At 42.8% G+C, this 23,001-nt stretch overlaps 1 protein-coding gene across 1 annotated transcript in view; it reads right to left on the reverse strand.

Annotated features, from left to right (window-relative positions):
- NRG3 (neuregulin 3) overlaps positions 1–23,001 on the reverse strand; it is a gene marked incomplete at its 5' end in the record, with an annotated part of 542,787 nt that overhangs the window by 71,139 nt on the left and 448,647 nt on the right. Inside the window, one exon of the mRNA XM_083364204.1 lies at positions 4,383–4,409. Coding sequence (XP_083220330.1) covers positions 4,383–4,409 — 27 coding nt within the window. The remainder of the gene's footprint in view (positions 1–4,382; positions 4,410–23,001) is intronic.

Below are 23,001 nucleotides of genomic sequence, written 5' to 3' on the forward strand. Positions count from 1 at the left end.
TCTGAACCAAATGCCTTTTTCCCCCTCCCTCGCTTCAGATGTACCCTTCCTTTTTCCTATGCTGGGGAAAAAAACAAACAACTATTTCAGAATCCATTTCATTTAACATGCTCCTTGTAACGCCTTGCATTGACAACCTGTTTTAAAGTTCCTTGCTATTTCTTCTCATGCTGATTAGATTTCCCCATGCCAGTAATTCACATTGCAATTTTTTTTCTTCCCCTGGCGCGTGTGGTGTTGAAGACTCCCGTTCTGTTGCTGTGGTATCTCGGTTAACAATCTCAGATCAACCTCCTGACTGGAGCAAATATTCCTGGCTCTGTCCTGTGAATTAATCGGTATTCCTAAATAAAGACTGCTTGCTCAGTGCCTTGGCTTGTTCTTATATTGACAACGAGTATTTTGCTTTGTAGCCTCATGTGAACATCTGCCTCAGTGCCCAGGAAATCTGCTGAAACAAATGTGTTGAACCAGATACTTTGCAACTAATGGCTTCTCCACACGTGTTGTGCACACTGAGATCATCAGGTAAGAACCAGACAAGCAGCTGAAGCTATGCTGATCAGTAAAGAACAGAACAGAATAACAGAATTGGAAGGGATCTTGGAGGTCTTCTAGTCCAAACCCCTGACTAAACAGGAGATATACCATTTCAGAAAAATGGAGAGTCTCATTTCTTCTTAAAAACTACCAATGATGGAGCACCCATAGCTTCTGGAGGCAAGCTGCTCCACTGATTAATTTTTATGACTATTAGGAAATTTCTCCTTAGTTCTAGGGACTGGTTTGGACAAAACTCAGCAGCACTTTTTGTGTGTAGCTGCTGATAAAAACAGGACTGCCAACATGATCGCCAACGTCTGATAATGGATATGGCAGAAGAAGCAGAAGAAGCAGAAGCAGAAGAAGCAGAAGAAGCAGAAGAAGAAGAAGAAGAAGAAGAAGAAGAAGAAGAAGAAGAAGAAGAAGAAGAAGAAGAAGAAGAAGAAGAAGAAGAAGAAGAAAGAAACAATGATGTTGATGAAGAAGGAGGGGGAGGAAATGAAGAAGAAGAAGAAAGAAAAAGAAAAAGAAAGAAGAAATAAAAAAGAAAAAGAAATAAAAAGAAGAAAAAGCTATGATGATGATGATGATGATGATGATGATGATGAAGATGATGATGATGATGATGATGATGATGATGATGATGTTAGAGGAGGAGGAGGAGGAGGAGAAGAAGAAGAAGAAGAAGAAGAAGAAGAAGAAGAAGAAGAAGAAGAAGAAGAAGAAGAAGAAGAAGAAGAAGAAGAAGAAGAAGAGTGTGACAGTTTTAGTACAACACTGCTTACTTTAAGATTTCATGCTAATTCATTGCAGGTCCCTTGGGAATTTCTTGGAAACAAGAAGAAGAAGAATAAATTCTGGGTTTATGTCTATGGAGATTCTCAGTCATCCAGGTCATGGCTGTCACAAATATGCTTTTTTCAGGAGGAACTGGACTTTCTTGTTTTTCTTTGAAGGCATTTCACTTCTCATCCAGGAAGCTTCTTCAGCCCTGACTGGATGGTGGGGAATGGAAGGATTATTATTCCTTGCAGACAGCTGGTCATATGCATTCTTTTAGAGAGATATTGAGGCCACTTGGAGGTTTATCTGTGTCATCAGGGTCAGCCTGAGTGGTACAAATGGGTGTGGAGCCTTCTTTGAACCGTTAAAAAGACTGTGTTGTAGACTGGAGATAGATGATGGCGTATCCCTCTCCCTCTGTTCAGTTTTGACATAGATGGCCTCTTTGACCCCTCTTTCAAGCCAGCAGTCCTTTCTGTACAAAATGTGGACTTTGCTATCTTTGAAAGAGTGGCCTGCAAATGACTAGCTGTCTGCAAGGAGTACAAATCTTTCCATTCCCTACCATCTAGTCAGAGCTGAAGAAGCTTCTTGGATGAGAAGTGAAATGTCTTCAAAGATAAAAACAAAAAAAGTCCAGTTGCTTCATGAAAAAACACATTTGGGTTAGTTCTAGGTTGCTTCTCTCCTTGATTAGTTTCCATCCATTGCTTCTCATCTTGATGCAGGGAGTTTGGAGAATAGCTTGACTCCCTCTTCTTTGGGGCAACCCCTGAGATACTGGAACACTGCTATCATGTGCCCCCTAGTCCTTCTCTTCATTAAACGAGACATACCCAATTCCAGCTAACGTTCGTCGCACGATTTAGCCTCCAGCTCCCTAATCATCTTTGTTCCTGTTCTCTGCACTCTTTTTAGAGTCTCAATATCCTTTTTTATATGACCAAAAATGGATGTGATATGAAAACCATCTATTATTTGCAGACCTGGTTTTGATAGAGCAATTTGTATGAATCACTTTCAAAATGAATCACCCACTAATGTGTTGCTTGCCTTAACATCTTGTTTCCAAAGTTTCAGTGGGAATTTTTTTTCTTTAAAAAAAATCTTCTGTAGAATGCAAAAACAAAGCATTCTTCTGAGTGTTACAGCTATCAAACTAGTCCTACAAATAACATTAGCAGTCTAGGTGTCTGTTCCTCACTACTACCACTAGCAGCTTGTGCCTACAATACCATCTGTGGGCACTGCAGATGGTGAAGATACTAGTGGCTTTGAAGAACAACTTCCATATAAGAGAAATCATGTTTTTGGGTTGTGTCCTTTGACTTCTCTTGAAAAAGAAGACTTTTGTTCAACTGTTTTCTAACTTTTGCTTCTGGATATTTTTTTACAGCTGAATTCATCACAAAAGGAAGCCCTATATTCTCTGATCATGTAGCCCTGCTGGAATTTCAAAAAAACACACACACTAAACCTCTGGAGGACTTAGTTGCAAAGTTGATGTTTCTTTCTGATGCGTAACATTTTGAGCTGTCTGCATTCTTTTTAAACCACCTTTGCCAAGAACTATGGAGGTGACATTCATTCATTCATTCATTCATTCATTCATTCATTCATTCATTCATTCATTCATTTATAGACACACAACTCCAAAACAACCTGGGAAGTTTACAAAATAAGTAAAATAAAAATTACAAGATGAATAAAGAAAATGGAAATCTGGCCACTCAACAGCAAACCTGTCTAAAATATGTCCAGTCCAAATCCAAACCAGTCCAATCCAATCCAATCCAATCCAATCCAACTCAGCTCAACTTAGTCCAGCCCAGCCCAGCCCAGCCCAGCCCAGCCCAACTCACTCCAATCTAATCCAATCCAATCCAATCCAATCCAATCTTACCCAACCCAACTCACCTCAATCCAACCAAACCCATTCAATCCAATCTAGTCCAATCCAACCCAATTGAACTCAACCCAACCCAAGCCAATGCAATGCAACCCAACCTAACCCAACACAATCCAATCCAATCTACAATCTTGAAGAAGGAATGCAAGAGCAGGTATGTAAACATTAACTTAGCTCTGAAAGAAAGGAAGGGCTGAGAAAAAGGTTGAAATTTGCCCCGCTTTGATTCTCTTAGGTATAAGAAAGAGAGAGAGAAAAATGGTCAGGGTTTCAAGACTGAGACCAACCTTTCAAGACAGGCCAGGTCAAGAAACAAACCCCACGACCCACTGGAACTCTACCATTAGAAGATACAATAGCAGAATCTTGAAAGCCTGAAGCTTTATCTCTCTTCTTGTTATATCAGAGAGAATTATGATGGAGAAATCTTGAGTTTCTTTTTCACCCTTCCTCTGTTTCAACACTACGCCATTTTAGCTTCACTCTGGGGATCAAAAAAACCAATGAAATAAAACATAAACAATCTTCAAAATTACGGCCAATGTATGTTTGTAGTTAAAGGATTGAGAAGCACAATCTGGTCACCAGCTGAAAACAAAGCTGTGTGGATCAGGGTTGGTCAATTAAGGCATCCTATTTATTGCACAGCCATTGTGGCTCAGTGGGTTAGGATGCTGAGCTTATCGATCATTAGGTCGGCAGTTTGGCGGGTCAAATCCCGAGTGCCGCGTAACAGAGTGAGCGCCTGTTACTTGTCCCAGCTTCTGCCAACCTAGCAGTTCGAAAGCACGTAAAAAGGCAAGTAGAAAAATAGGGACCACTCCGGTGGGAAGGTAACAGCGTTCCGTGCGCCTTTGGCATCTAGTCATGCCGGCCACATGACCACGGAGACGTCCTCGGACAAGCGCTGGCTCTTCGGCTTTGAAGCGGAGATGAGCACCGGCCCCTAGAGTTGGAAACGACTAGCACACATGTGCGGGGGAACCTTTACCTTTTACCTTTACCATTGTTCTAGCAGCATAATTAGGGAAGATTCCCAGGGAACTCCTCCCCCACCCCGCTATTTGAGCTCCCCCAGGGAAAACAGTTTGCTCAGTGCAACAAACAAATCCGATATACAAAATATAAAAGGAAAAGAGAAGCTTACCCATGAATTCAATTCCTAAATGGTGAGCTGTACCAAGGAAAGCATGGAAACAAAGGAGAAAGTGAAGAGAGGGGACAACATTAGTAAAATATCAGAAACTGATTTAAAAAAAAATACAGTTTGTTCAAGTTTTTTTTTAATCCCATTTATATCCCGCCCCTTCTCCGAAGACTCAGGGCGGCTTACAATCTAAGAAGCAGAAATCAATGTGCTTAGCAATAGCCTTCATTCTATGTATATGCCTGCTTATTATTTTTATTTATTTATTTTTATTTATTTTATTTTAATTCCATTTATATCCCGCCCTTCTCCGAAGACTCAGGGCGGCTTACAAGCTTAGCAGTAGCCTTCATTCTATGTATATGCCTGCTTATTAGGGCTTTCGGACCACCCCCAAGCGGCATTATTACAAAGTCAGCTTATTGCCCCCAACAATCTGGGTCCTCATTTTACCTACCTTGGAAGGATGGAAGGCTGAGTCAACCTTGAGCCTGGTGGGATGCGAACCTGCACTAATTGCAGGCAGCTGGAGTTACTTAAGGAGGCATTAGCCCACTGCTCCACCAAGTGTGTGTGTTTCTCTCTGTACACGTACATGTGTTATCATAACTGAAAATACAGTACATTACTTAATTACGACTGCCTTGCCCTGCTTATTTCAACAAGTTAATCATCACGTTAAGTTAGCCCAAACACAAATTACAGCTCAGCATGTTCATAGCCGACTACAAAATGCTTTATAGAAAACTATATAAACACGGACATTAAAATGCATGTGAAAATAGTCTATTTTATTTGAGCTGGTCATCTCCCCGTGCATGCAAAATCCACAATTCTTCTTAACCAGATAGACTCCAAAAGCTGTGAATGAATTCAGGCTGGGAAACGTCAGCTACAGAAATTCTGCAAATTCCAGTTACACAAAAGGTTAAGGTTTTGCTTCCATCTAATGGTCAATTGGGACACAGTGTGGCTCAGTGGGTTAGGACGCTGAGCTTGTCGATCAGAAGGTCGGCAGTTTGGTGGGTCGAATCCTGAGTGCCGCGTAACAGAGTGAGCGCCTGTTACTCGTCCCTGCTTCTGCCAACCTAGCAGTTTGAAAGCACGTAAAAATGCAAGTAAAAAAATAGGGACCGCTCTGGTGGGAAGGTAACAGCGTTCCGTGCGCCTTTGGCATTTAGTCATGCCGGCCACATGACCACAGAGACATCCTCGGACAAGCGCTGGCTCTTTGGCTTTGAAACGGAGATGAGCACCGGCCCCTAGAGTTGGAAATGACTAGCACGCATGTGTGGGGGAAACTTTACCTTTACCTTTAATGGTCAATTGGATGTTTACAGCCTAGAACTGATAGCCAATAAAGGAGAATATTTGTAGTTCAGGGTTGAAATAAGAGGTCCCTGGGGCCCTCTGAGCTTGGCTCTTTTCTTGCAGATGTTTCATGACCCTAACTATGCAATATCGTCAGTTGCACCTAGTTTGGGTAATGAAATGTCTGCAAGAAAACAACCAGGCTCAAGGAGCTAGGGGTGACATGATAGCAGGGTTACAGTATCTCAGTGGTTGCCACAAAAAAGAGGGAGTCAAGCTATTCTCCAGAGCACCTGAAGGCAGGACAAGAAGCAACGGATGGAAACTAACCAAGGAGAGAAGCAACCTAGAACTAAAGAGAAATTTCCTGACTGTTAGAACAATTAACCAGTGGAACAGCCTGCCTCCAGAAGTGGTGAATGCTCCAACACTGGGATTTTTTAAGAAGAGACTGGACAACCAATTGTCTGAAATGGCATAGGGTTTCCTGCCTGAGCAGGGGGTTGGACTAGAAGACCTCCAAGGTCCCTTCCAGCTCCGTTAGTTCCATGTTGCTTGTCCCCTTGATTAGTTTCCATCCATTAACCATCCAGGTACTTACCATGTGGTAGTGGAAATTACTGAAATATCTCCTTAGTTCTAGGCTGGATCTTTTTTTTTTCTTTCCTGGATCCATGTTACAAGAAGAGGAGTTTGTAGTAGTAAATAATAGGTCCGAACTATACATTAAATGGACTACCTGCCTACATCAACCCATGTTGCACTTTCCATAAGAGAGTAAGCTTGGTTTGAAACCGCTCTCTTTGTCTGCTGAGCACTGTAGCTCTGTCCACTGGAGAGAATTCGATGGATGAAAGAATGGCAGCTTTGTTGCCAAAGAAGCACTGTGAAGTTCAACAACTGAATACTCTAGATTTATACTTTGCGTGTGCTCTTTATACAGAAGATTTGCTATCTCGGTGACTACGTACGTTCCACCGTGGGTGCCCTTGTAGTTCCTAAAGTCCTGTTCTCAAAGTCAGTAGCAAAGTATGCAATACTTTTAATCCAAGCCAGTGTATAGCTTGTACATAAATTGTCACAAAAGGTGGCCCCGTACATTTTGCCTTTGGGAAGAATGGCTGCAAGGGGAAATTAATTCAAAACACTTCGGCTTTTACACACCACTGAGAAACAACCAACTTATGCCGTGCAGTTTCTGAAGATGCCTAAGCCTAAAACTTTCTGACTTTGTTTAAGCTGAGCAATTGTCAAGCTCGGCAGCTTTAACAGTGTCGTTTGAAAAGACATTTAAAAGCCATAAAGCGTGTGCGCTGAATTAACAACAATATAATTAAGAGCTTATCCGAAAGCAACATTTTATTTAGACTGATGTATAGGGTGAAATCATATTGATTGCATTGTGCAATCAAGGCACAACGCTCTATTTTCCTGGACAATTAAAATCCATGAAAGAAAAAGGTTCCCGGGTGAGCATTGACAAATTTGGGATTGTTAATAAAGAACCAAAGTTTATATTCTGTTCCAATTTGTTAGACCAAGCTGTGCAGGGATTTCAAGGAAGGCTAACGTGAGATATTCTGTAGCCTTCTGAGAACTAATGATGCAACTTTAGGGATTCTGCCTTAGGAAAACTTTTGAATAGAATAGAGATGGAAGGGACCTTGGAGGTCTTCTAGTCCAGCCCCCTGCTCAAGCAGGAGAATCTACAGTATATCATCTCACACAAGTGACTGTCCAGTCCCTTCTTAAACAAATCCACTGATGGAGTGCCCACAATTTCTGGAGGCAACTTCTGTTCCACTGGTTGATTGTCCTCACTGTCAGGAAGTTTCTCCTTAATTCCAGGTTGCTTCTCTCTTTAATCAGTTTCCAACCGTTGTTTCTCGTCCTTCCATCTGGTGCTTTGGAGAATAATTTGACTCCCCTCCTCATTGTGGCAGCACCTCAAATACTGGAACACTGCTCTCATGTCTCCCCTATTTCTTCTTTTCTTTAGACTAGCCAAACCCAAGTTCTGCAGAAGTGCATCACATTCTGGGACAGAAGTGAATGACTTTCTGTTTTTACTATCCCAATAAAATTTAAAGCTGTGATCTGTTGGAGCTTTTGTTCCTGGGGGCCGCATGGTGAGAGGTATTTTTAATTTTCAAAGCTCCCTCAAAGCAACATGATTCCCTTGTCACAAAGGGAAGAAAATGAAGCTTCATCTTCTTCACCTTCGTAGTCCTTCTCAGCTCCCAGAAAGCATGTGGAATGCGGCAGGAAGACAAAATTTATCTCTATGCAAACAGACAATTTTCCCCCCCTATCGTTTCCTTGGATGAACCATTTCCACATGATTAGCTAAAGGCATTACTCATCTACATCAATGCCTTTCTTGGTTAAGGCATTATCATATGCACTGCTTTTTTTGTAAAAGAAAAAGGTGCCGGAACTCACACACTGTTCTGTACCAGCCTGCTACCGGCCCTGCAGAAAAGGCAGGGACAACCCCTTTTACAAGAAGGCAAGAGGCTGGAATTACACCTGCCAAATTTATTGCTACAAAAACAAATAGAACAAGACATGAACCAAGAAACAGGAGCTTTTCAAGCAGTTGCCTTCAGCAAACCAGCCCTCCCCTCTCACTGGAGGCTTTTAAGAAGAGATAGGACAACCATTTGTCTGAATTTGTATAGGGATTCCTGCTCATGCAGACAATTGGAGTAGATGACCTCCAAGGCCCCTTCCAACTCTGTTATCCTGTTGCCTATAACCCTAATCTTAAATTTCTACCGTTCAACATTTTCAAGAAAAGATAGGACAACCATTTGCCCAGGATAGTATAAATACTCCAGCTTTGGGCAATGGGTTGGAGTACAAGATCCCCAAGATCCCTTCCAGCCTTATCAGTCTATGTGATTCTATTAAAAAATATGGGGAAATCTCTTAATGATAAAGATTGATGATTAAAGTCACGTTGAACTCTCTTCCCTAATTCAGAAATGTGCATGTTGTTTTTTTTTTGGCAGAAACTTTGGCCACATCAGGAATGGGAAGTTGCCAAGAGACCAATTTTGAGAAATTGAAAGAAATCTAGTTACTCCAGATATTAATGATCAGTTCCATTGGGTCTTGTAAAATCTGAAAATGTTGTTTAACGCTGGATATACAGGCGACATGGTTAGATTGATGGGTAGAAGATGCCAGAAATTGTAGGTGTGTGTAGGGTCACCGAAAACCCTGGGTAGAAATATGACTGGATCTGTATTGGGATCAGTGCATTGCAATTTGTTCAGGAACGATCTAGTGCCAGAGGCCAGAAGAAAGAGGTTATCTAATGAAGTTAGGTTACCAAATCTGGGTGGCAAACATCCAGATGTTCAAGAGATGGTAGCAAAGCCAGTTTTGGATCGTTTGCTAGTGGCTTTCTGGTCTTTCCACTCCAGATCTTACAGCCCTGCTATCAACATCAAATTACTTTCTAAGGAACAACACTGTGGCTTCCAACAAAAGACAATATACATACAGCAGTGGCCAAAATTGTGGAAACCTTTTTGGAAAAGTGGATTTTTGAGGTTTGATGGCTAATAACACCACTTTTTTTTCTTTTTTGGAGTAGTACCATAAAAAATATATATCAATGGAAAGATAATTTAATCACGAATGTAAGGCAACAAAGTTTGTTCAATTATCTGTACTGTATTCTATGAAAAAGTTATAGCCAAATAACCAGAAAAAGGAAGCACAGTTTGGCCAGGTTGATATCAGGTAGCTTTCCTTCATCCGATTGTAGCCAATGAGCACAAGTGTTTGGAGAGCCAATTGGGTGTCATCTTGTTTTGGCAATGAGCCAATCAGATCGCAGTAGGATCCAGTTACTGATGTTGTGTATTGAAGCTGAGAGGAAGGACATTTGTCAGTGTGCTATGTGATCGCTATCAAGTTTGTTGGGGTTTTTTTTTGCGTTCTTTCATTTAGCAAGCTTGTAAAATGTAATACAATTAAAGCAATGGTGCAAAGAGTTGACTGGTTGCCCAGAAAGTGATGTAGAATAGTATTATTAAGCGAAAAAGGCTACAGTTATAAAGAAATTAGAAGAAAAATTGGTGGAAACTTAACCAAAGGTGGCATTTCTAGTGGATGCTTTTCCCAAAAGGTTTCCACAATTTTGGCTACTACTGTAAACATATTAGCTGTCAGAATCCATTTATATCACATTTCATAAATGTATAGGTAGAACAATGTGCTTATTCTGGGGATTCTGCCATCTCTCCGAAGGCGGGGGGGGGGGAGAGGATAGACTTTAGGCATCTTCAAACAACAGGGAACATTTGAACTGGGGGAGGGAGGGGGAGTGACAGATTGGATTGCATCTTCATTTACAACAAAAAAGGAAGCAATAACCATAAAACCAAGGAGAGTTCCCTTTCCCATGGAAGGGCCTGACATCTGACCAAATGGATGAGGGGAGCGGGCTGAAATGGGAATGCTTTATATAGGATTGAAATGTAACTTTGTTAGATTCCGTCTTGTATTGCCACAATCGATTCCATCCTAGTAAACATTTTCCTTTTGGACTAAACTTGCATCCAAGAGTTCTTATTTCCTAAGATGTGGATTGAGGTGGGTCCTGACATTAGCAGCTGGAAAGGGTTGAAATGGTGCCTTCTAAGCTTGGCTGTTTGCTTGCAGACATTTCATTACCCAGCTAGGGAACCTCATCAGCGTGAGTGAGTGTGGGGTTTACTTCCTGTTGATATACAGTAAACTACTTCCAGGGTTAACTATATATAGGATAGCTACTGTATATAAACAGGGGAACAAACATCACTAGCATTGATGCTGTTAGCTAGTCGGTTAAAAAAAATGTCTGCAAGGAAACAACCGAAGCTCAGAGAACGCCAAGGACTCCATACTGTGGCTTCCTACTTTTCACTTCTTAATTAATATCCAAGCAGGAGAAAAATGTAATTTTTATTACTGTCAGAGCTAACGGTAAAATTATGGAGGACGGGGGGGGGGGGGAATACAGACTGTCTCTTTTTATCTCATCCTTTATGAGATGAATGAACTCCCTCCCCCCAAAAAAAAACAACAACAATTTCTTAGCAACAAATGAGCATCTGTGTTTGGAAAAAGAGGTTTTGCCAAACAGTATTTGTAGCTAGCTGCATGTTGAAATGTGTAATGAATACAGAAGGGGCATGTTAAAAATCCCTGGTATACTCAGTTTAAGAGATTTAAAATGGATCCTTTGCTGAAGTGATTGAAAGAAGAACTCTCAAGCTACACAGTCAAACTTTGCAAATGGTCCAAGTGATCGTTAAAAATAGATATGCGAACGCTAAATATTCAGGTTTGAGGGGAAGTATTTGATTCCATGCTTTTCTTCAGCTGCATGCGCATGCGCACGCACACACACACACACACACACACACACACTCAGTGGAAACTGAACATGAAAAAAACAAAAACAAACCATCAATAGTGCTAATAAAATAGCTAAAATCAAAACAGAAGCCCAAGTGACTTGAGACCTTGTCAAAAACAGACTCAGCTTTGGTTTTTAAGGCAACCAGTGGGTGCTTGAAGAGATTAATGTAAGTAAAGAGAAATTTTAAAGCCTCAGAAAATCCGTCAGGAAGGCTTTAAAACTAACGTTGTCCATTGTATCATCCAATTTGACGCTTCACCATTCCAACAATCAGACAATAGAAAACAATAAACTCACCATGTTTGGCTTGCACATCAATGGCTATTATCCAATTACCATGAAAACAACATTTATTGTTGCTCATTAGCCTTCTCTTAGGGGAAACAAACAAAAATCACTTTTATTCCTTCTCCTTACCAAACTATGCTGAGAGAAAAAGAGAACAAGTCTGCCATCTGATAGAACAAGTCTGCCATCTCATGACTTCCTACTTATACAGTATATTCCTACTTCTTTCCTACGTGCACACAACATGTTTAACCTTGCAATGAATCAACCCAGTCTGGAAGGATCACGGAATGCACAGGATCTTGAACGAACCAAATCGGGTAGGCTTGAGTAACACAATATACCGAACACCCACACAAGTATGAATAATAAAAATTGCTGTGGTGGTGGGGGTGGTTCGGTCATTTTTATAGGCTGCCCATCTTCCAGCAATTTTGGGTGGCTTACAAAAAAAAAACACAAAACACAAAAACCAAACTCGAAGACTGAAGATGGCAAGGACAGACCTGGGTGGAAAAAAGAAAAAAAAGAAAAAATAATCCAATTTCAAGGGGGATTCAGTGCCCCTCCCCAAGTGTAACCCTATGATATTCATTCATTCATTTGCACCTTCCACCTCTTATTTTCCCCACAGCCTAACTTTGCTGGTGAATGCAGTTTCAGTACATTGGGCCTAGAGACTGCATTCACACATTGCATAAACCTGCAGCTTCTTTTAATTACAACTTATCGAACAACACTTCAGTAGCTCGACTACACATCTGATAAGTCAAAAGTGAAGATCTGGCTTCACCTATCACACAGAGATTGAAATAAGCGCATGTCATTCTGGCTTGCCTTCTAAGACGACATATAGAGAAATGATCAATCTCACACCAGATGTTTAAGCCTCTTTTGAAGGGCCACAACATTTTTGTGATGTTTGCCCTGGGGGTTGCTTTGCCAAAGGAGAAAATTTATTATTTATCTGTAATTTGCTTGTTAAATTTTATTCCTTGCCTATCTCGCCATGGGGCATGCTCTTGGTGACTTACAACAATAATGAAAATATAATACATATAATACAACAAATAGTGAAAATATAATAGCAACAAAGTATTGGAACACAAATGGAGGGTGTGGATTGGATTGCAAGTACAGGATCTGAACCACAAATGGAAGACAATTGGATTGCAATTACAGGATCTGAACCACAAAGGGAAGACCATTGGATTGCAAATACAGGATGTGAACCACAAGTGGAAGACCATTGGATTGCAAATACAAGATGTGAACCACAAAGGGAAGACCATTGGATTGCAAGTACAGGATCTGAACTGTCACATCTTTGGACGATACTCAGGGAAAACAACATCCAAGCCTGCTCAAAGTCCTGATCTTTAGAGAATTTTTTGTTTGTATGCATTTAATGCCCACATCCAAGTGTTGATCTGGGATTACTGTTTATTTGCATGAAGTTAGCTTCATATTAGATATAAACTATATATTAAATGCACCACCTGCCTACATTAACCCATGTTGCACTTTCCATAAGAGGGCAAGCTTCGTTTGAAACCGCTATCTTAGTCTGCTGAGCACTGTAGCTCTGTCCATTGGAGAGAATTCGATGGATGAAAGAAAGGCAGTTTTGTTGCCAAACAAGCACTGTGAAGTTCAACAATTGAATACTCTAGGTTTATACTTTGCGTGTGCTCTTTATACAGAAGATTTAATATCTCGGTGACTACGTTCCACCGTGGGTGCCCTTGTACTTCCTAAAGTCCTCAGAGGCTTAAAATCACATTTCTCTTGTAACATCCAAGCCAGCTCAAAGTCCTGATCTTTAGAGATTTTTTGTTTTTGTATGTGTGGTGGCTCAGTGGGTTAGGACGCTGAGCTTGTCGATCAGAAGGTCGGCAGTTTGGCGGGTCGAATCCCGAGTGCTGCGTAACAGAGTGAGCGCCTGTTACTCGTCCCAGCTTCTGCCAACCTAGCAGTTCGAAAGCACATAAAAATGCAAGTAGAAAAATAGGGGACCACCACGGTTGGAAGGTAACAGCGTTCCGTGCGCCTTTGGCGTCTAATTATGCCGGCCACATGAAGTGGGTTTTTTTTTAACCCCCTCTTTTGGGTGGAGGGGGAAAAATAAGCAGTGTCATCTACAACTACATTTTCTTTCCGTTAAGCTAGCCATCAGCCTCTGTGTCTTTCCCCCCCCCCCTAAGTTGTTGAAACAGCTGTCATGTCACCGCTTTCCTCTTCCTTCCCCTGATTCCACCTCGGCTAGATAAACCTGCCAGAAAGAATTCATCCATGGCTAGTCTTGCTTGAGAGGATTATGACAATTTTAGCCCTAAGTGATTCCAACTGGGTCACAAAATATCCAGCACAGGTAGCCGTAGCATGACAAAAGAACACGACGTCTTAGCAGGCTCAAAATCTCAAGCTGTTCTCCTCCATGTTAAATAAATAGGTATTGTCACTACTGGCGAGAGCTAATGGCTAGGAGCCAAAGATTACTGCAGAAGCAGAATAAAACTGCACCCCAAAAGTATTGGGACTGCTTATTTTTCCCAATAAATGAACATCCTCCTGGCTCAAGGGAAAGGAATTTGCTGCCTGCATGCTGTTAAACTACATATCCCAGAATCCTCCTCTACTGGCAATGCTGAATCCGGCTGCAAGGGTTTGTATTTACAGCAATATCTTGGAGACTCAAACCTGCTTTAGTTCAGTATCTTGTTTACAAGGCTGGCCAAGTTCTGTTTGGAAACAGAAGGGGTGCAAAAAAAACAACAACAATGGATGTCCTCAAATATATTAGCGAATGAACACTACAAAACAATTATACTGAGATTCTCTTATTTATTTAAATTGAATGAATGGCAATCAAATTGCAAAAATAGTAAAACGTATGAAGAATAGTAAAATATGTGAAGAGTGGTTGCAATAATTGGGTATGTCTAGTCCCGTGGCGGCGAACCTATGGCACGCGTGCCACAGGTGGCACGCAGAGTCCTCTCTGTGGGCATGCGTGCCATTGCCCCAGTCCTAGGCCTTCAGCTGAGTTTTATAAAGCCTTTTCGCTTTAGGCCTCTGCCGCCGTGTGCAAAAAAAGGTTTAATCAATCAATCAATTTCAACTTCTCACGGAAAGAAAAAAAGATCTTGCAAAGTTGGAATTGATTGATTGAACCTTTTAGTCCCACCCAGTCTGCCATTACCACCACAGCCACAGCCACCCAATAGGCCACACCCACCCAATGGGCCATGCCCACCCAGCACCCGATGATACATAAGTGGGTTTTGGGTTGCAGTTTGGGTTAGGACGCTGAGCTTGTCGATCAGAAGGTTGGCAGTTTGGTGGGTCGAATCCCGAGTGCCGCGTAGCAGAGTGAGCACCTGTTACTCGTCTCAGCTTCTGCCAACCTAGCAGTTCAAAAGCACGTAAAAATGCCAGTAGAAAAATAGGGACCACTACGGTGGGAAGGTAACAGCGTTCCGTGCGCCTTTGGCATCTAGTTATGCCGGCCACATGACCATGGAGACGTCCTCGGACAAGCGCTGGCTCTTCGGCTTTGAAATGGAGATGAGCACCGGCCCCTAGAGTCGGAAACGACTAGCACACATGCGCGGGGGAAGCTTTACCTTTTACCTTTGGGCACTCAGTCTCTAAAAGGTTCTGGGAGTTGAAGTCCATGAGTCATAAAAGAGCCGAGGTTGCCTACCCCTGTTGATAGTTCTAAATTTTATCTGTGCTCAGTAAGAGGCCATTCACGTATTAGTCCATTCAATCAATTGAAATACGTTACATGGACAATTCTTATTTGTTTGCTTTCACCCTTCTTAATACCCGCTCACTCCCATCGTGTTACTTTGAAAGACGACACCATTATGCAAGGCGCAGAAAAGGAATAAAAATCATTAAAGAAATTAAGCAGGAATTAAGAAGAAGGAAAGGAAATCCAGCTAGTTCTTGATTTATCAGCAGTTGCTTAGTGACCGTTTTGAAGTTACAATGGATTCCCCCCAAAGACAACAGGCTTTGAACTGTGGTGCTGGAGAAGACTCCTGCGAGTCCCTTGGACTGCAAGGCGATCAAACCGGTCGGTCCTAGAGGAGATCAACCCTGACTGCTCTTTAGAAGACCAGATCCTGAAGCTGAAACTCAAATCCTTTGGCCACCTAATGAGAAGGAAGGACTCACTGGAGAAGAGCCTAATGCTGGGAAAGATGGAGTTCAAGAGAAGAAGGGGACGACAGAGAATGAGGTGGCTGGATGGAGTCACTGAAGCAGGAGGCGTGAGCTTGAATGGGCTCCAGAAGATGGTAGAGGACAGGAAGGCCTGGAGGAACGTTGTCCATGGGGTCGTGATGGGTCAGACATGACTTTGCAACTAACAACAACAATACCAAAACCCACATGTTTGACAAATGTGCCCCATGCCAAACAACAGGTTCATTTAACAACCAGGATGCTCAGTGGGTTAGGACGCTGAGCTTGTTGATCAGAAGGTCGGCAGTTTGGCGGGTCGAATCCCGTGTGCCGCATAACAGAGTGAGCGCCTGTTACTCGTCCCAGCTTCTGCCAACCTAGCAGTTCGAAAGCACGTAAAAATGCAAGTAGAAAAATAGGGACCACTACGGTGGGAAGGTAACAGCGTTCCGTGCGCCTTTGGCATCTAGTCATGCCGGCCACATGACCACGGAGATGTCCTCGGACGAGCGCTGGCTCTTCAGCTTTGAAACAGAGATGAGCACCGGCCCCTAGAGTCGGAAACGACTAGCACGCGTGTGCGGGGGAACCTTTACCTTTTACCTTATGATATGCTTAATGACTGCTGCAAAAAACGCGTCATAAAAATGGGTCAATCCCATGGGGAACTGCTTTACCGTTGTCATTTACTTACAGCCATAGAAGGCGGATTCCGTTATGGTTGTAAGGCAATGATTACCTGTCTATCTAAATCCAGTTCATTCCAACACTATTCACCATGCCTTCCTTCTATTCACCATGTGTTGTTATACCTTCCTTCACAGCCAAAGACAATTTCATAGATTCCCTTTGCCTTTAAACGTCTCATTCCCCCCCCGTTTCTAAAGATCTCATCTCCATCCCACCAGAATTTTCTCACCCTCGTTTAGTCTTCCTTCTAGTACTGAATAAAAGAATTAACAGAGTTGGAAGGGACCTTGGAGGTCTTCTAGTCCAACCCCCTGCTCAAGCAAGAGACCCTATATCATTCCGGACAAATGATTGTCCAATCTCTACTTGGATAAAAATGCTGGAAACTGCCGACTTCAGCAACTGAAGAACAGTTTTAAAATTGTGTACACCAACCTGTTTTCGTTTGCACTAATCAATAAACTTTCACAATAATAGTAAACACATTTTCAGCTCTTCGGGTTGGCTACTGTAGAAATTTTGACCCTGTACACTTTTTTGAGCAATCTCAACTTTGCTCGCAAATCCACTGGGATTTTCTAAGTACAATTTCATTTCTGAAATGGAATCACAGCTACGCTTACTAGAAAGAGAATGAATTTACAAAATCCTAGCTGACAGATCTAATGCCTCTAAAATTTATGCAGAGTGAAACAGGTACTAAACATAGAGAAAATGCGCCCAAAATTCATATACGGGGAAAAAATGAAGAAGTATAGATTGCAAGACGCGTATGAAAGAGCACATATATTAGAAACAATATTTATATGAACACGTTTTGTTGGGATTTGCATGCTGACGTAGAAACAGATCAAACTGCATTTGCAGTGAGGAAAATGGAAAACAGAAGAACTAAAATGGACACATCCACATAGAAATAGTCCTTGACTTATGACTATAATGGGGACCAGAATTTCTGTTGCTAAGCAAGCTGGTTATCAAATGAGTTGCATCTGGGTGTTTTTTTTGCAACTTTTTTTTTTGCTACAGTTGTTAAATTAATCACTGAATTGTTCAATCTGTTCAGTTGTTGAGTCATGAGGCCATTAAGGAATCCCGTTTTCTCCACTGACTTTGCTTGCTGGAAGTTGGTTGGGAATGGTTGCAATTAGCAATCACATGCCATGGAATGGTGCAATTGTTGCAAAAACATAGTGCTTGCCACATGCCTGAATTCTGATCACATGTCCATGGGATGCTGCGACAGTTGTGAGAACACCAGAGAAGAGCAACAAAGATGATGCGACAGTTGTGAGAACACCAGAGAAGAGCAACAAAGATGATCAGGGGACTGGATGTTTAAAACATATAAAGAACGCTGGCTGGAATTGGGTGCGTCGAGTTTAATGAAGCGAAGGTGACATGATAGCAGTCTTCCAATATCTCAGGGGTTGCCACAAAGAAGAGGGAGACAAGCTATTCTCCAAACCGCCTGAAGGTAGGACAAGAAGCAATGGATGGAAATTGACCAAAGAGAGAATCAACCTAGATAGAACTAAGGAGAAATTTCCTGAGTGAGAACAATTAAACAGTGGAACAACTTGCCTCCAGAACTGGAAGTTTTTAAGAAGGGATTGGACAGCCATTTGTCTGAAATGGTATAGGGTTTCCTGCCTGAGCAGGGGGTTGGACTAGATGACCTCCAAGGTCCCTTCCAACTCTGTTATTCTATTCCAGACATGTCAAACACAAGGCCCGGGAGCCAGATCCGGGCCGCGAAGTGGTTTCATGCGGCCCGCGAAGCCATTCTGGAAACAGTGAGGGAACGGCACCCACTGCCATGGCCCTGGCTCAGAGACCCTCCTTCTGCCAGAGACCCTCAGATCTGTCCCACTCCTGCCCAGGCCCCCATAGGCACCCTTGATGCGAAGGATGCAGAGCTGGCCACGCCCACCCAGTAGGCCATACGCACTCTAGCCACGCCCACCCAGTAGGCCACACCCACACGGCCCCCTGAGGGCAACCACAATGCTGATGCGGCCCTCAATGAAATTGAGTTTGAGACCCCTGTTCTATTCAGTTCTGGGCATAAGTCATTTTTTTTTCCCCAGTGCTGCTGTGTCTTTGAATGGACATTAAAAGAACGGTCGCAAGCCAACTTCTGATTGTTAATAATGTCATTCCCTGCTACTTTGAGGGGGTTTTTTGGTGCACAAAACCCATGTATTCCAATTGTTTTTACAGGAGATCTAAATCTCGGGAAGGGGGGAACTTAAAAAAAAAAGGTGTCCCGTTTCTAAGTATACAAGCCAGCTTGTTCTGCGTGCGTTGCCCACGAAAATAGAAGGCAAGACAGGTTGAATCGATCGTGCGGAGTTGAACAAATTAGAAGATTCACACCCAACAGAGCTTTCTAAGTTTAGCAAGGCACATACGCTCCTACACCTGTAATTCCAGATTACTTAACATTTGCCCCCCCCTCCATTGCATTGTGTACAGGGACATGTGCATTCACACTGAGACACCCACTTTTCAGATCTATAGGTTAAACTACAGGAATAACTCAGGAGACGAGTTAACAAATAGCCGCTAATTTAGAAGACTGTAAAACAGGATTAGATAAATTTCAATGGGGAAAAAAATAAAATAAAAATATTTTTGACCCTGAAGTTAACTGTAGGTTGAGGTCAGCAAGTCTCCAAACACCAGTTTCGGAGGATAAAATGATGGAGATGTTTCAGGTCGCAGAAACGTTGGTTGTTAATTGTAAAGAGAAAATGATGGACTAAGAGGGTCTTGGACTGATGACTCATGCTTCTCTGCCTGTTACTCTTCTACTGGTTAAAAACGAGGAATATAAAATATTTAGTAAATAGTTCTTTAAGACTCTTAAGATAGCTGTAGGTCAATCAATCAGAATACAGTTGGAAGGGACCTTGGAGGTCTTCTAGTTCAACCCCCTGCTGAAGTAGGAGATCCTATACTATTCCAGACAAGTGACTATCCTTAAAAACCTCCCCACAGCTTCTGCAGGCAAGCTATACCATTGGTTAATTGTTCTCACTGTTAAAAAAGTTTCTCCTTAATCCCAGGTTGCTTCTCTCCTTGATTAGTTTCCATACATTGTTTCTTGTCTTGCCTTCTGCTGCTTTGGAGATTAAGCTGACCCGTTTTACTTTGTGGAAGCCCCTCAGATGCTGGAATCCTGCTATCATGTCTCTCCTAGTCTTAATTTTTCTCTATCAGCACTGCACTATTTCAAATGATAGGGCTACTGCCAACTTTTTTTGGAACATTAAGGACTATACACCCACCCGGCTTAAAGAACTCAACAGAAAAGAATCTATCGGTTCTACGCATCCACTCCAATCACCAACACCAGATAATCAGGGATTGATACCAGACAAACAGTCAAGTAGACAACAATGATCTAATCAAGACCCGAGCAAGGAGAAAATCAGACTGGCAGGACAACCCTGGTTAGGATAATCTACTGCAGATAAACAGACAGCAACTCCACACTCGCTTGCACTGATGATGCTACCTAGTTTATTTATTGATTGATTTTATTTATTTAATTTAATTTGTATACCACCCTTCTCCCGAAGGACTCAGGGCGGTGAACAGGGCAATAAATACCAAAATACAAAAATACAAAAATTAAGAACAGATTAAACCATAATGCCCAAATACAATAAATAAATTACTTAAAAACAGTAATTAAAACCCAAACCCATCAGAACAGGCCAGCTTGTTCAAACAAATAGGGTTTTAGATCACGTCGGAAGGAGCGAAGGTCGGGAGCCATCCGGAGCTCAACCGGTAAACGGTTCCACAGATCAGGCGCACCCACAGAGAACGCCCTCCCCCTGGGGGCCACCAGTCGGCATTCTCTGACTGGTGGCACCCTGAGGAGGCCCTCTCTGTGGGAGCGCACTGGGCAGAGGGAAGTTGATGCCAGCCGCAGGTGCTCCCTTAGGTACTCCGGACCCATGCCATCTAGGGCTTTGTAGGCCATTACCAGCACCTTGAATCTCACCCGGAAGGCAACTGGAAGCCAATGCAGCTCACGGAGCAGAGGTGTAACATGGGAGTATCGGGAGACCCCCCCCCACACAACTCTCGCGGCTGCATTCTGCACCAGTTGGAGCCTCCAAGTGGTCCTCAAGGGCAGCCCCATGTAGAGAGCGTTGCAGTAGTCTAACCGAGAGGTCACGAGCGCATGAGTGACTGTACGCAAGTTTGATAATGAAACATCTGCAAGAAAATCACCAAGCTCAGAGAGCACCAAGGACCTCTCATTTCAAGCCTGAGCTACAAATATGCTCTTCTATTGACATCTTGTAAAGCAGGGGTCCCCAACCCGTGGGGTGCATGCACAGCCCCACTCACGAGAGTACTGCGGGGGTCTTGGGGTCTTACTTGCTCGAGCGTTGTGGGGGCTTGTCGCCTCATTCGTGCGAGGATCTCAGGCACTCAGGGCCTCACTCATATGAGTTCACTGGTGCTCAAGGTCCCACTGGTGCAAGTGTTGTGGGCACTCACATGAACATCACAGGCACTCGTGCCCCTCATTTGTGTGAACACAGCATCTGCCTCTCCCACAACAACATCTCCTCTTTCCCCCTTCCCACCCTCCGAGGCTGGATGGGAAGGTTGTGGAACGTTGCCGCAAAGGATTCCACATTTAAATAACACATTTTGCCTATTGACAAAATGCAAAAGAAAAAAAAAAGAAAAAAAAAAGAATGGGGCTAAAATGTTTGGTCCGTTCACTTTAAGGAGTCTCAGAAAGCCACAAAATAAATGCTGGATCTGCGGGGCGTACATCCACGCTCAATTGAAGCTGTGTGCCAGTCCAACCTCGTCAGAAACATGAGTTGTGAGCTGATAAGGTTCATTTCTGTGAGACCGGCAAACCTCACATTTTATTCATTAAAAAAAAAAAATTGGCTGGATGTGGATTCCTTGGAAACAGGGCCACCATTACGATATTTCACCCCATCATTGTGGCATATTGTTCTAGCAAATGCATAATTTCAAGCGCAACAGCTAACCAATTAACATTGTTGGCAGTGGTGTCTGTGATTTGTAGCCCTGGGGTAATGTGGAAGATTAAAATAGGGAAAACCGCGCTTGCAAAGTGAGCGGTGTTTAGCTGCAAAGGCATCTGGGCAAGCGTTCAACTCAAGCCAGGATTGACAGGAGTCTCATTTAGATGATGGATGGATCCTTCTTGCTGATGTGGAAAACACCCTGACCCTCATTTTGCTTCATTTAGGATCAAATCCTCCACTCCCACTTGTAGTACTTTCTCAGTCTTCTCCCTCAAAGATGTTTTACAGAATAGCAGAGCTGGAAGGGACCTTAGAGGTCTTCTAGTCCAACCCCCTGTGCAAGCAGGAGACCCTATACCATTTCAGGGATGGAGTACCCACTAAAGAAGAGCCTTGGTGGAGCCGTGGGCTAATGCCTCCTTAAGTAACACCAGCTGCCTGCAATTAGTGCAGGTTCGAGTCCCACCAGGCTCAAGGTTGACTCAGCCTTCCATCCTTCCCAGGTAGGTAAAATGAGGACCCAGATTGTTGGGGGCAATTAAGCTGACTTTGTAATAATGCCGCTTGGGGTGTGTGTGAAAGCCCTAATAAGCAGGCATATACATAGAATGAAGGCTACTGCTAGGCACATTGGTTTGTGCTTAAATTGTAAGCCGCCCTGAGTCTTCGGAGAAGGGCGGGATATAAATGGGATTTTTTTTTTTAAAAAAACAAACCTCTGCAGGGAAGCCATTCCATGGATTAATTGTTCTCACTGCCAAGAAATTTCTCCTTATTTCTAGGTTGTTTCTCTCCTTGATTATTTTCCATCCACTTACCATCCACTTACCTACCATGGTAGTATCAAATATTACTGTAACCACCTCAAAACCCAGTTTTTCAGAGGTAGTGAGGCCCACCCACCCACCTGGACAGATAAGTTATCATTCATCAGTGTGCCACCAAGCTAGGTATTGCTGAAAAGCAACTAAAACATTTTTGTTTTTGTTTAAAAAAGCCTTGATAGGAGCCATGGTGGCACAGTGGTTAGAATGCAGTATTGCAGGCTAATTCACTGCTCACTGCCAGGAGTTCGATCCTGACACCGGCTCAAGGTTGACTCAGCCTTCCATCCTTCCAAAGTCGGTCAAATGAGGACCCAGATTGTTTTGGGGGCAATAGGCTGACTCTGTAAATTGCTCAGAGAGGGCTGCAAAGCACTGTGAAGCGGTATATAAGTCTAGGTCCCGTTGTACGTTTAAATTGATATTAAAACTTGCTACACTGGTTCTTAAGGTAGTGGGAAAGGATGCAATAATAATAATAATAATAATAATAATAATAATAATAATAATAATAACAACAACTACATCTTGATGACTATGCCCCCATTCTGCTTAATTGAGGGCTCTGCTGCCTCTGTCCTTACAACTTTGAAGTGGGACAAATTAAGGAAAGTGTCTAATGAGTCAAAGCATTGCCTAGCAGCTCACAGGTCTGCAACCCGCGGCTCCAGAGCCGCATGCGGCTCTTTCAGCCGTCTCCTGCGGCTCCCAATCCTCTGCCATGTGCAGTCCAAAAAAAAAAAAGTGGGACTAAAAAAGTTCAACCAATCAATTCAAATATGCAGGGTAGGTGCATATCTCGCCTTGGCTCCAACTCTTCAGTCAAACCCTGTTCTGCGCATGCGCGCATGTAGGCG

This window comes from Vipera ursinii (genome assembly GCF_947247035.1).
Source record: "Vipera ursinii genome assembly, chromosome: 5".
Classification (NCBI taxonomy): domain Eukaryota; kingdom Metazoa; phylum Chordata; class Lepidosauria; order Squamata; family Viperidae; genus Vipera; species Vipera ursinii.